At 43.7% G+C, this 13821-nt stretch overlaps 1 protein-coding gene across 1 annotated transcript in view; it reads left to right on the forward strand.

The window, feature by feature from the left end:
* Positions 1 to 6021: 6021 nt before the first annotated feature.
* The window catches only part of AXDND1 (axonemal dynein light chain domain containing 1), a 73488-nt gene continuing 65688 nt past the window's right edge, over positions 6022 to 13821 (forward strand). The window contains exons 1-5 of the mRNA XM_069546187.1: positions 6022 to 6100; positions 9091 to 9263; positions 10105 to 10208; positions 12628 to 12748; positions 13390 to 13475. Coding sequence (XP_069402288.1) covers positions 6022 to 6100; positions 9091 to 9263; positions 10105 to 10208; positions 12628 to 12748; positions 13390 to 13475 — 563 coding nt within the window. The remainder of the gene's footprint in view (positions 6101 to 9090; positions 9264 to 10104; positions 10209 to 12627; positions 12749 to 13389; positions 13476 to 13821) is intronic.

Below are 13821 nucleotides of genomic sequence, written 5' to 3' on the forward strand. Positions count from 1 at the left end.
AGTGATTTATTAGAATAGGACACTTGAGAGGTTTACAAGTGGACAAGTGAGAAAGACTGCATCCCAGAACTTACTGGGGCTACAGTTTTAGAATCAGAGCAAAAGTGGGGAGGGGGAGAACTTCTTTGACCTTCTTGAGTAGACATTAGGCTTCCATTGTCAGCTCCTCCTCCAGGTTGAGCAGGGGAGTTTTCTTGTCCCTACATGGTCAAACAAGATCTACAAGTTACTGTTTTTTATGTGTGCAGAGGGTGTGTCCTGGGGACCATCAGCTCACTGAGCTCACTGGGCAGGGTGTGAGTCTCCTGCCATCATTGTTTTATTATTTGGGGGCTTGTCTCATGCTTCTGTTACATCGTTTTGTGGTTAAGCAAACCTGCTCTGTTGAGTAATCATTAACTTAAAGGGGTCTCCCTCCTTTTCTATTTACAACTCCCTAGTGAGACTAACTGTTTAATCACCTGCATGTCCCTTTACTCTGTCCCTATTATTTCCCCACTTCAGTTGTTTAACCTTTTGTGCTTAAAAGTGGGTAAAGGGCGATCGATGATCATTAGCTACTTCTGGATGAGATGAGACGTAGGTCAGCCTAGTGAAGGGGTAACATCTGGCTGTCCCTTCTCTGTCGGGAGAACTGTAAGTCAATGTTATTCTGGTTAGCGTCATCTTTTTTAGCCCTCTTAGATGTTAAGCATTGGAGGATGAGTCTACAAAAAGATTTAAGAGAAATACAGCAATAAGCATTAGAAAAGTCATTAAATTCTTAATTAAATTTCATGGTGGATTTTAACATGAGAAGAAAACTTTTCAATAGCAAACTATTGTTTTGATGAAAGCTGCTATATTTATGGAAATGGCTACTCAAACCAAGGCTATTATCCCAGGGGAAACACACCCAAGGGTGAGGAGAGACCTTTGTACTTCAAGTTAACCAAGGGGGTAATTTTCGGTTTAGCTATTACCTACAGCTATGTAAGTTATCGCTAAGTGCCCCTATGGTTCTGCCTCCAAGAGAAACTTCTGATAAAAATCAAGAAATGCGCTTTTTTCAGTGTCTGATCTAAATCTGGCAGGTAAGTTGGGGGATTTTTCTGAGGACCCCCGAACATGTCACACAGGAGTTCACCTGGTTAATCAGATCTTTTGATTTTACCAGGGGGAATTCACAGATTTTTATCTCACTGCTACACCCCTGAGAAAGAACAGCATGTGATAGCCAGAGTCCATGCTGACGAAATGACAGCCCAAGCCCAGGAGGGCCATTCAGTACACCAGGTGGGGAACAAAGCTGTCCCTAAGGCAGATCCACAATGAAGTCACTAAATTTATTGATAGGGATAGATGGGACCATATGACGGTTTTTAATAGAAGGTATAAAAAAGTTACAGTGAAATCTGCTAATTAGGAAAAAAGTGGAAGAAGTACAACAGGGACCAGAGGAAAATTCTGCCATTTTTCAAGGGAGATTAGTGAAAGCTTTTAAAAAGTATACAAATGTGGATCCCCCTTCCCCAAGGAACAGGCCCTTTTGGCTATGCATTTTATACCCAGTCTGTCCCAGACATCAGACACAAAATGAAAAAACAATTGCTGGTCCTCAGACCCCTATGAGCAATTTTGTCCAACTGGTTTATTTGGTTTTTCAATAACAGAGATACGACCAAAAAGGTGGAACGCACCCAGAGATAAACAAAAGGCCCAGATGGTGACAGTGGCTTTGTCCACTCAGGACAAACAGGGAGACCAGGCTTTCTGTGCCAGTCTGGTCATGGTGGGCCACAAGGCCCATGGGTACCCAGACAAAAATCAGTGGGCCCTGTGTGGACAGAAGGGACACGGGAGGAAACATTGAGATCGATGGGCCCTTGGCAAGCAGCCAGGGCTTTGGAGGGGCTTCCCTGGTGACTCAGATGGTAAAGAATCCGCCTGCAGTGCAGGAGACCCAGGTTTGATCCCTGGGTCGGGAAGATCCTCTGGAGAAGGAAATGGCTACCCACTCCCAATATTCTTGCCTAGAGAATTCCATGGACAGGAGCCTGGTGGGCTCCAGTCAGTGGGGCCTCAAAGAATAGATAATGACTGAGTGACCAGCAGGGCATTGGAAGAGGAAATGCCTCAGATGCTAGAGAGTGATGGGGGTCCCTCAGCCTTTGATGCTGTCACAATCAAAAGGCCAGTGGGGTCCAAGTCCAAAAGTGGCTTTGCCTAGAGATGCCATCTATATAACTAACACCAAAAAACAATTCTGTCCATAGAGGGGCAGGGAAGCCATTTTCATCACCAACGGATATTAACAAAAAATAAGAGATTAAATCTATACTGAGAAGACTCAATAGACCCTCAAATATAAAACATTCTAGGCCTAACTAAAACAGATTGAGGCCTTAAGTGGTCCTCTTCCACATTTGGAAACTCCTTGGGGTAAAACAGTTTGAATCTTCAAAATCATGGTCATAATCTCTTTTAATGACTTTCTAATGCTTACTGCTGTATTTCTCTTAATTTAACTTTTTTGTAGACTCATCCTCCAATACTTAACATCTAAGAGGGCTAAAAGGATGATGCTAAGACATCATCCTTTTAGACATGATGCTAATGCTAGAATGACATTAACTTGCAGTTCTCCAAATAGAGAATGGACATTCAGCCAAGTTTTTACTCCTCCTCCAGGCAGGCCTACATCCCTTCTCACCTGGAAATAACCACTGATCAGTCGTTGCCCTTTACCCGCTTTTAAGCATAAAAGGGTAAACACCTGGAGGAGGACGTGATAGGGACAGAGTAAAGGGACATGGTCTTCCCAGGTGGCTCAGTGGTAAAGAACCTGTCAAGCAGGAGATGTGGGTTTGATCCTTGAGTTGGGAAGATCTCCTGGGGAAGGAAATGGCAACCCACTCCAGTATTCTTGCCTGGAAAATCCCATGACAGAGGAGCCTGGTGGGATGCAGTCCATGGGGTTGCAGAAGAGTTGGACATGACTTAGCGACTAAAGAACAATAGGTGATGAAAATTAGTCCCCCCAGGGGGCTGTAAATAGAAAAAATGTGGGAGGCCCCTGTAAGTTAATGATTATGCAATAGAGCAGGTTTGCTTAGCAACAAAACCGTGAGACAAAAGGATGACACATGCCCCAAATAATAAACTAATGGTGCTATGAGAGCCACATCCTGCCCAGTGAGCTCAGTAAGTTAATAATCCCTAGGACATGGTCTCTGCACACATAAACAATAACTTGCTGACCTAGCTTGACCAGGGGCTAGAGGCAAGAAAACTCCCCTGCTCAGCCTGAAGGAGGAGCTGACGATGGAAGCATGATGTCTACTCAAGAAAGTCAAGAAGTTCTCCTCCCCACTTTTCCTTTGATTATAAAATAGTAGCCCAGCCAGTTTTCCTGGCATGAAATGTCCCACCCACTTGTAAACCTCACAAGTATCCTATTCTAATAAATCATTTACTGTCTATCACTTGTGTGCACAGTTGCGTCACACTCTGCGACTCCCTGGACTAGTCTGCCAGGCTCCTCTGTCCACGGGATTCTCCAGGCAAGAATACTGGAGTGGGGTGCTATTTCTTACTTCAGGGGATCTTCCTGACCCAGGGATCGAACTGGAGTCCCTTGTGTCTTCTTTCTGCATTGGCAGGTGGATTCTTTACTACTGGGCCACCTGTGAAGTCCCACATCTATCACTTTCAGTTGTGTCCAACTCTGCGACCCTGTGGACCGCAGCCCACCAGGCTTCACTGTCCATCACCAACTTCCGGAGCTTGCTCAAACTCCTGTCCATCCATTTGGATGGTGATGCCATCCAACCATCTCATCCTCTGTCGTCCCCTTCTCCTGCCTTCAGTCTTTCTCAGCATCAGGGTCTTTTCCAATAAGTCAGTTCTTTGATTCAGGTGGCCAAAGTATTGGAGTTTCAGCTTCAGCATCAGTCCTTCCAGTGAATATTCAGGACTGATTTCCTTTAGAATTGTCTAGTTTGATCTCCTTGTAGTCCAAGGGACTCTCAAGAGTCTTCTCCAACACTTTGCCTCTTGCTAAATTCTTTTCTGCCCTGAGACATAAAGGACTATGGTACTGCAGCTCTTCAGAACCCCTGAAATGACATCTAACAGCTTCATCTAAATGCAGGGATGCCACCAGCACTACTTAGCATTAAGATTCCGTCTTAATACAAAGTGATCCTGAATCTGGGCCGCAGAATTCCAAGGCCTTCCAGGGGACAGATCCCACCCCACATCCCCTGCCTCCTGTTTGCAGAAAAGCTTTAGCCTTCTAGGCCTTCTCCACGTTCCAAAGAGCAAATTCAGAGAAGTGAGAACACTTAGAAACAAAACAAGTAAGATAAAATAACAGTTTAAGCAAGTCAGGGACGCTTAGTTCCTACTCAAAGGCTATAGATAAATATTCTGAGCCATATCCTCCAGTTGTTTTACAGATAGTAACCCCACCACCAGTCGGAAGACACTGACTAAATGCTCTTGAAAGCACATAGACCCCAGACTGTTTGGAATAGTAAGGTTGATGCTGACTCCTGAAATAACACCTGGTTAACTCACCACTAATCCGCAATCAAGCTGTCAAAATGTCTACAAGCTAATCAGGTGCCTGTGGCCAGTTTCTCACCTTGCTTTTAAAAGCGCCTCACTGAGAGCCATCAGGGAATTCTGGTCTTTAGAGCCTGCTCTCCTTGCTTAGCACCTTGCGATAAAGTTTATTTTCCTTTATCATAATCGATGGCAGTTGGCTTTGCTGTGGGTCGGGTACAGCAGAGCCGATAATGGTGGTGTTGAGAGGGGGGTTTTCACCTCTGTTTCAATGTATTTATCACATAACTTCCTGTGAACATGTTTTCAAGCAGTAAGACCCAACGATTTGATCGGGTTGTCTCTGCCTGAGGTGCAATTTCCCCACCGACCTCCAGCTAAAAATTTCTGTACCTAGGAATGCCTTCCGCCCGCAGGGAAAATGGGGGTAGAGGTTGGGGTATGAGGGGCGCGGGCGCAAGTGGCTCTTAAGTATCCAAGGAAGATTCCATGGAAATGCCAAGGACAGAGGCAGCATCCGCAATACTGCCTCAGTTGATAGGATTGATGGGAACTCAATACTTGTTGATCACCCCATTTCCCCCTGAATTTGGCTTGTGGAAAAACAGAGGAAACAAAAAAGTGGAATGAAGGGATGGCGAAACACTCGCTCGAGTCGGACTCCGCCTTTGGTCCCAAGGTGGGAGAGTGGGGAGGTCGAGGGCGTGGGGGTGCGACACTGGCTAGCGCCTGCGCCCTGGAGCCCACCTGTTTCGGAAGCCCTGGGATCCAGACACTTTCTGACTCCGTAACAACGGCTCGATTAAACGTTTTATTCTTCATGCAACTGAAAGTGTGTTATGATTTAAAACATCCGATCCCCGAGAGACTGTTTCTTAGCCGTCTCCGTCGTCCGCCGGCACCGTCGAAGGCAGCTGCCATTGAGGGTTGCCAAGGCGCGGGGTCCTGGGTTTCCATGACAACACGAAGGCGTCCCGGGAAAGGCGTGGCAACAAGATGTCTGGCGGGAAACACAATTTACGGGTACGGGTTGCAAGTGTCCGTTTCCCATCACTTCTGACGGCAGAAACGAGGTCGAGTTCTGCCCGACCTCGAGTCGGTGAAGCTGCGAGCGCGAGGGCGGCCTATGGGGAAGCCAGGGGCGCCCTTAGGTGGTGCCGGTGGTCGGAGGGGTGGGCCCAGCGTGTTCTTCCCGGCCTGGGCCCAGGTATTTTAGTTGCATCAGATATCTTGGGAGAGCCCAGAAATCTCCCCAAAGAAAACCCAAGGTAGATAAATTGTAAACTCCAAATTTAGCATGAACACTAAACGGGTATCCCTCCCTCCCTTCCCTTCTATGTCTCTCTTTTTTCCCTGCAGGTCTGTGTTGCAACTCTGCCAAATCCCAGTACTGCATGCCGGTGATAGGTTTGTAGATTAGCTTTCCAGAGGGGTATTTCAACTATTTACAGAGAGTGCTAGGCATTGCTTATAATGTCACTCCCGAAAACACCCTCCACGTCAACACCTGAGGGCAAAAACTTGAAAATCTCTGCATCCAAGGAAGAGACAGGTAACGTTCGTCAAGGCATAAGTAATCATGACCATAATCAGAAATCACAACCATTCACTTTTTTCCTTAATCTGAGATTTCAGATACTTTAATTAGTTTTGTTTTACTAATATACTTGTTTAAATAAAATAAAAAGCCTTGCCTTTTATAATATTTTGCAGTCCTACTCCGCGTAAGGATTGTAATTTTTTTTTCAAATGCTGATGAGTTTTATGTTGTTCTAAATTCAACCCATTTTAAGTACCAGTGGTGGTTTGAAACAGTACTTTCTGGGGTTTGGGGGGTTTTTCTTTGTTAAGGAACTAGTTTGTATCAGTTCAGTTCAGTTCAGTTGCTCAGTCCTGTCGGACTATTTGGGAAGCCATGAACCACAGCACACCAGGCCTCCTTGTCCATCACCAACTCCCAGAGTTCATTCAAACTCACGTCCATCGAGTCAGTGATGCCATCCAGCCATCTCATCCTCTGTCGTTCCCTTCTCCTCCTGCCCCCAATCCCTCCCAGCATCAAAGTCTTCTCCAATGAGTCATCTCTTCTCATGAGGTGGCCAAAGTACTGGAGTTTCAGCTTTAGCATCATTCCTTCCAAAGAAATCCCAGGACTGATCTCCTTTAGAAGGGACTGGTTGGATCTCCTTGTAGTCCAAGGGACTCTCAAGAGTCTTCTCAAGACTTTGTATCAGGTTTTAGTAATTACTCTGAATGAAGGTACTTACATAAGATTTTCATTCATATATAGACGTGCAGATCTGTTCTAGGATAAGAATCTGCCAGACTCATTTCTCCCCTTGTTATGTTAAAGGCTCCTCCAGCTCACCTACATCTTGTTTTTAGGAGAGACTCTGCTAAAATCCACTTACCTTTTTTTTTTTCTTATTCTGATATTCTGACTCCATCCCAAACTCGCAAGAGGTAAAGATTTGGTAATGTGAACTTCAGGTGTTCTGATGGTCAATAAAGCATGATACATCCTTACAAAAATTAAACCATGCTATGTGAGAAGCATAGATTAGTGGAGAGTTCTTTAAGAAGAGTGACAGCCCAGCCCTCCTTGACTAACTACATAGGAGACTTTTCCTATATTAGGTGTTCACCTTCTCTTTATAAATCATCTGCCCTCATTGAACTCTTCAGAACATTCTTTGTACCGAGTGTACCTTACTAATTTGCTCAGATTATTCTACTCCTTTTTTTTGTTTGTTTGTTTTTGAACAAGCTCTGGGAGTTGGTGATGGACAGGGAAGCCTGGCGTGCTGCAGTTCATGGGCTTGCAAAGAGTTGGACACTGCTGGGGAACTGCACTGAACTGATTCTACTCTTTTCATTTCTAACAATCGCAATTCTCTGTTAAATCCAACTCAAATCCCTTCCACTCTATAAATTTTCCAATTGAATTTTCACCTTTGAACTTAGATAGAAAAAATTACTAAGTAATTTGACAGTTTTGAAGAAATTTCTTTTGTGATTTTCACATCAAAGGGTAAATAGACATTCCCATCATCCTTATGCTATCCCAGTTAACTGATCAAGTTAAGTGAGTTGTTTTCAGTTTTGAATTTGGAGTAATGGAGGTTTATCATTGTACATGAGTTTCTGAACGCATATCTGATGTGAGTGTAACAGAGCAGAATGAGCGCAGCCCTTAGCAGCCAGCCATTACTGTGCCTCATTACTCCACACCCTGTTACTAGGCAACAGGTCTTGCTCAGCCGTTGCTTGCTGCCTTAGTGAGCCCTGCTTGCAAGCAACCAACTATTAGTGAAGGATTGTCAGTTGTCCTTCTCAGCCATTGGTCAGCACCGCAGTGACCCACTGATAGCTGTCAATGAGGAATCACTGGGGAAGTGATTCAATCAAGGATCAGTGATGTGGTCATCAGGTGGAGAGTGAGGTAAGAGACAGATACAGGTCTTCTCCCGGAGGCCCTCCAGCTTACCCAGGTTTGGGCCAGGGGGTGAGCTGAAGGGCCCGGGGAACAGCCTGTGGGGCTCCAGAGCCCTCACCAAGGCCCTCCACTAGCCTTGGTCCAGGCCTTGAGGCAGCAGTGAGATTCTCCCTTCCCTGTCTCTGTGACCTAAGAGCAGTGGCTGTCTGCCTGGGTTGCAATCTGTGAGACCTGGTCTCCCCCATTTGGGCGGCCTGAGGAAGCAGAGGGCCGGTTGGGCTGGATGCCTGGCTCCCTCAGGTCTCTGAGACCTGGTCTCCCCCATTTGGGCGGCCTGAGGAGACGGAGGGCCCATTGGGCTGGATGCCTGGCTCCCTCAGGTCTGTGAGACCTGGTCTCCCCCATTTGGGCGGCCTGAAGAGAATGAGGGCCGGTTGGGCTGGATGCCTGGCTCCCTCAGGGATGACAGCTGGGCAGCGTGTGGGAACCTGGCCCTGAGGGAGCTGCCAATTGAGCTCTGTCTCCTCTTAGCCGGGACCGCGACCTTGGAGGGTGAAAGTTATACCCTGTAACCTTGTTCTTCCTTGTCAGGTCAGAGAATACCATTCATCTGGTAGAGATTTACAGGAACATCACTACCTGCCCATGACTAGACTTAAAGAACAAAGAATCTGACACTGAGAAGTCTGCAACAACTAACCACGCCCATCCCTCCCCTTTTGCTTTTAAAGGGACTTGCTGAAAGCTTTCCGTAACTTTGGGGTTCTTAGGGTATGAGCCACCCATTTCCTCATGTGAATCTGTAATAAACCTTTCTCTGTTCCAAACATTAACGTTTAATATCGATGGGCTTCACTGTGCATAGGACACACGGATTTGTGATTTCGGTAACATGAGTAGGGCAAACAGTATGAGTTGTTTTTTTTTCTTGACTAGATGATACAGTGTTTTAAATATTGTTGCTATTCTTGACAACCAGAGGCAATGGGTCTCTCTGTCAGCAACATATATATAGGATTGATGAGACAGCCTGGAAATCTCTAACTAACTAACAACAACAACAACAAAAAAATACAGTAAGCTTTTCTTTCCCATTGTTTTCTTAGGACTTCCTGAACTAAAGGAGAAAAAAATTTTGGTGGATCGGTCAAAACCCCTTCCTACTTCCCTTCAAAATGAGTTCATCCCTGAGGAAGTTCTGCTTTCTCTGACCAATGCGGCCAATGCTGGTCCTTGTCCTGAAAACTTACTGCCTCCTAAGAAAATTAAAACTCCAAAGGTGTGTATGTATATGTGTGTGTGTGTGTGTGTGAGTGTGTGTGTGTGTGTGTGTGTGTGTGTGTATAAAGTACTTGGGAACATTTATCTTGACATCCAGTTCATTAAGTATTTATTTAAAATGTTTTATATTCCAGATTGTCTTAAGGATATTTTAAAATTAATTTCCTAGATTGAAAACTAAAATATTTTGCATGAATACTTTCAAGGAAATACATGAGTATATCCATTAACCTGTTTCTGTGTGATTTACCTAAATGATCATTACTAGTCTTAGTCTTGATGTTTTTCTTTAAAAAAAAAAAAAGTTACTTGTTTATTTATTTGGCTGACTTGGTCTTGATTGCTGCATGTGAGCTCTCTCTAGTTGCAGAGAGCGGGGCCTACTTTCTCCTTGCAGCACGCAGGCTTCTCATTGCAGTAGCCCCTCGGTCATAGCCAAGCGCACGCTCTAGGGTGCCCAGGCTTCACTGGTTGCTGCATGTGGGCTTGTTAGTTGTGGTTCCTGGCCTCTCAAGCACTGGACTCAGTAGTTTTGGAGCCCGGACTTGGGTCCTCCGAGGCTTGTGGGATCTTCCCCAGCCTGGGAAGTCCTTGTGCCCTGCATTGCAAGTCAGGTTCTTAACCACTGTACCACCAGGGAAGCCCGGAGTCTTGATATTTTTCTTTCACTATTAAGTTGTTCTAGTTTCAATGATAATTCTTCTTGTTATCGAATAAGAATTACACTTTTTCTAAACAGTATCCAAATGCCTTTAATGTACTCAAAAATGATTAAGAATAGATTTCATTTGACTAGAGCGCCCTCTGCTGTGTACTCATGGTTGTTTTCTTTCCCCCAGGGTACTCTTCCTCGCTCAGTCGACCATGTCTGGCATAACCCTGTCCGAAGAAATAAGTTCAAATTCCTGATTGACCATCCAGTTTCCCTAACGGGAGCTGGAAGGTAAAGAAGGAAGATAGTGGGGTAGAGGCAGATGAACAGAGTCATTATCTCATTTTGTATGATTTCCTTGGGAGGAGCAGAACTGGAAAAATCACAGAATCATAGTTTTAAATCTTAAAGTATCTTTAATGAACCAGCGTGCCATCTGGAGAGGGCATGGGTCTACCTTTTGTGTATGACTATTATCGGTAGGATGGCAATGGAAGCTGGCTCTTCTGACGTTTCACTCATTTAAATTTGCCTTCGTGTGCCTTTGTGTGCTTGTCCCCTTACTCTCCTGTTCCTTACTGTACCCTAGCAGGAGGGACAGTATCAGGCAGAATGTCTTTAGGGCCTCTTTAATTTGCACTTCTGAGAAGAGCTAGGTAACATAGTTTTATGACATGCAAAAACTTGAAAAGTAAGTGCTTAGCCCCTGGTTTTCCTCAGAGCAAACCCTTAACCTTTACACGTGTGTGTGCTCAGTCGCTCAGTCATGTCTGACTCTTTGCAACCCCATGAACTGTAGTGCACCAGGCTCCTCTGTCCATGGAGTTTTCCAGGCAAGAGTCCTGGAGTGGGTTGCCATTTCCTACTCCAGGGGATCGTCCAGATCCGGGGATCAAACCCAGGTCTCTTGCGCCTCCTGCACTGGCAGGCAAATTCCCTACCACTGCACCACCGTCAAGGAAATGATCAAATCAGCAAGTTATATTTGTTTTTATATCATTCCTAAAAATATCCAAAGTGTCAGTATTTTCCCTGTGAAGATGGTGGTCTCCTAATTTTCTGTGTGTCGTTCATTTATCAACTTACTCCCTCAAAAAAAAAAAAAACAAAAAAACAAACTTAACTCCTGCCATGCTCCTTACTGAAATACCACTTAATAGTGAGTTTACAGTTACTAATACTTGGGTAGATTATTTGGTTTTTCTGAGTTCAGTTTCTTATTTGTAAAAAGGGAATAACAGACTCACTCCGTTTCGTGTACCTCCCAGGGATATAGAAAGCATGAATGAGATAATGAATGCAAGGGCACTTGTAAACCTGTACACTGCTGTTACTGCTGTGTGAATATAAGCTGTTATTCCTCAGTTATGTCTCAGTGCTAGAAAAAGTGGCAGAAATTTAGGCTATGGACTTCTCTGTTCTGGGGCTCTGGTGTCATAAGTATCGGTACTTTATTTTATGCCAGTGGACCATGACTTTAATCATTACCATTTAATAATTAGTAGTTATGAGATATTTGAAGTACTTTTGAAAAATTATTAGCTCTGAGTGCAGCAATAATGTGACATTAAAATGTTAATGTCAAATGACATCTAAGTAGCAATTTTTAAAATGTGAGATCTGTAGTAGGTAAGACAGGATAGTGGCCTCTCTGAAATGTCCACGTGGCAAAGGTTACCCTGATTTGGCATTGGTAAGAGATAAGAGGAGGGTGACGATAAAATCAGTAAGTGTTAGTGACAGATATTGAGGACAAAGGATGGGACAGAATCAATCATGGATGCTGAGATTTTTGATGAGTAGAGTGGTGGTGCTAACTGACAGAATTAGTGATTACAGAAGGATGACACGTTAGAATGCAGGAGAAATATTTAGTAACTAGAAGTTACTAGAAGTATCTAGAAGTAACAAGTGTGATAAGGTGAGATTTGATAGCATAGCCAAGGGAGACTGTGTAGGGAAAGCGCAGCGGAATGAGGCTAGGATATTGTGGAACATTTCCATTTGGCAGGCAGGAGGTCACAGAGATGTCCAAGAAGGAGTGGGTGGGACGAGGGAACCGAGGGAGTCCGGTCATACAGAGGGCAGGGGAGAGGAGAGTGTTTTTAGAAAGTGAGGTGATCAACCCTGGAAAATACCCCAGAAGAAGAGTGGAAGATGAGAGCTGGTGACTTAACTGTAGAAAGACATCCTTAGCTTTCTGGAGCATGATTTCAGCAGAGAGATGGGAATGAAATCAGAATTGCAGGAAAATTGTAAAAAGTCTAATGTTGAGCAGAAAGTGCGAGGCAGATGAAGGTAACTTGATGACAGTGCACAGTCAAGGGAAGATTTTTAGAAGCAGAAACAACCTGAGTTATAGACCGGAGGGAATGTTCCAAGAGAAAAGGAAATACACAGAAATTATAATTGATGGAATGAGATCCCCAAGGATGTGGGCAAAGATGAAATGAAGGACTGAAGTGGAGGAAATAATCCTGGGGAATAGAATACATCTTAACCTGAGGTTGAAGGAAAGGAGAAAGAAGTTTGAGGTGGAGAAGAGGAAGGATGTGGGGAAAAACCCTAATGCCTCAGCCTTCTAAGTAAAGTATGAGGTAAGGAGACCAGTTTTGTGTCCCTTTTTACCCACTAGAAGGATGTGTGTGGGCATTACCCACTTTTATCCAGTAGCCAAACAAAAAACTTATTTTGTATTTTTTAATCTTAGGGATATTTCTTTTCTGTATGATGTTAAATACGTTAAAGGAGAGACGAGGGAGAGTGCGGTTTGTCCCCCACGAACGCACCATGCACTGCAGTCACGTGATGGTGTCATTGTACCTCATAAGGTAAATCAAGTATTTGAAAAATAACTTCCTCTCCCGCTACCTAAAAAAAAAAAAATCCTCAAAATATAAAGCCATGGGAAACTCTAACGGCCTGCATTGTTTAGGTTTTCTAATTTTTTCATGGCACTTTTCTAATTTTTTCTAGAAAAGGGAATTTACTGGGAGAAGATCAAATGTATCTTAAGCAGTTTTCCAAACTACAACTATTTAATCTTGAAAATACAGTATAGGAGCCTAGATTTTTTTTTTTTTTAAGAAACCCACAGTTTAAAGTTGTAGAGTACTTAAAAGTAACACAACATCATAAATCAGCTAGATTTCAATTTAAGAAAAGGCAGAAAAAAAAGTTGTAGAATTCTTATTTTTGGCAGGTTGCTAAGGTAAATTTGAAATAACTCTTCAATTTTCAAGTCAATAGATTTCTTTGTTATCTAATACTAAAACCAAGATTGTTCTTTAATTCATGGTTAATTTTTTAACCTGTTTTCTGCTAAAAGTTTATTATTCCTTGCCATGACCCATATTACTAAGTGTTGTTATTTCTCTAATCAAAATCTCTTAATAAATAGTATCCTTTTGGGATAGCAATTAGGATTTATATGACTCATCTAATGTTTTTATTCTTGTTCTTTCTTTTTAAGCCAAAGAAACTAACAGATACATTGATTCCTGAAGAATTTCATATTGTGTCAAATACAGGAGTTTCAGGTTTAGAGTGTTTTGATGAGTGAGTACTGGGGTATATACTGAATATCTGACAAGTTGAGCTGTTTCCTGCTTCCTAGACATAGAGGAACCTGAGCAATTCACTCATGTTCCTAGGCAGTTGTTTGGTCACTGAGTTGTGTCTTACTCTTTTGTGACCCCATGGACTGTAGCCCGCCAGGCTCTTTGTCCATGGGATTTCCCAGGCAAGAATATTGGAGTGGGTTGCCATTTCCTTCTCCAAGGGATCTTCTCAACCCAGGGATCGAGCCTGTGTCTCCTGCATGTGGCTGGCAGATTCTCTACCACTGAACCACCAGTGGAGCCTTTTCCTAGTCAATATCTACAATGAAATGAGTAAACGTTCG

This window comes from Ovis canadensis, chromosome 12, assembly GCF_042477335.2.
Source record: "Ovis canadensis isolate MfBH-ARS-UI-01 breed Bighorn chromosome 12, ARS-UI_OviCan_v2, whole genome shotgun sequence".
NCBI classification, from domain to species: Eukaryota; Metazoa; Chordata; class Mammalia; order Artiodactyla; family Bovidae; genus Ovis; species Ovis canadensis.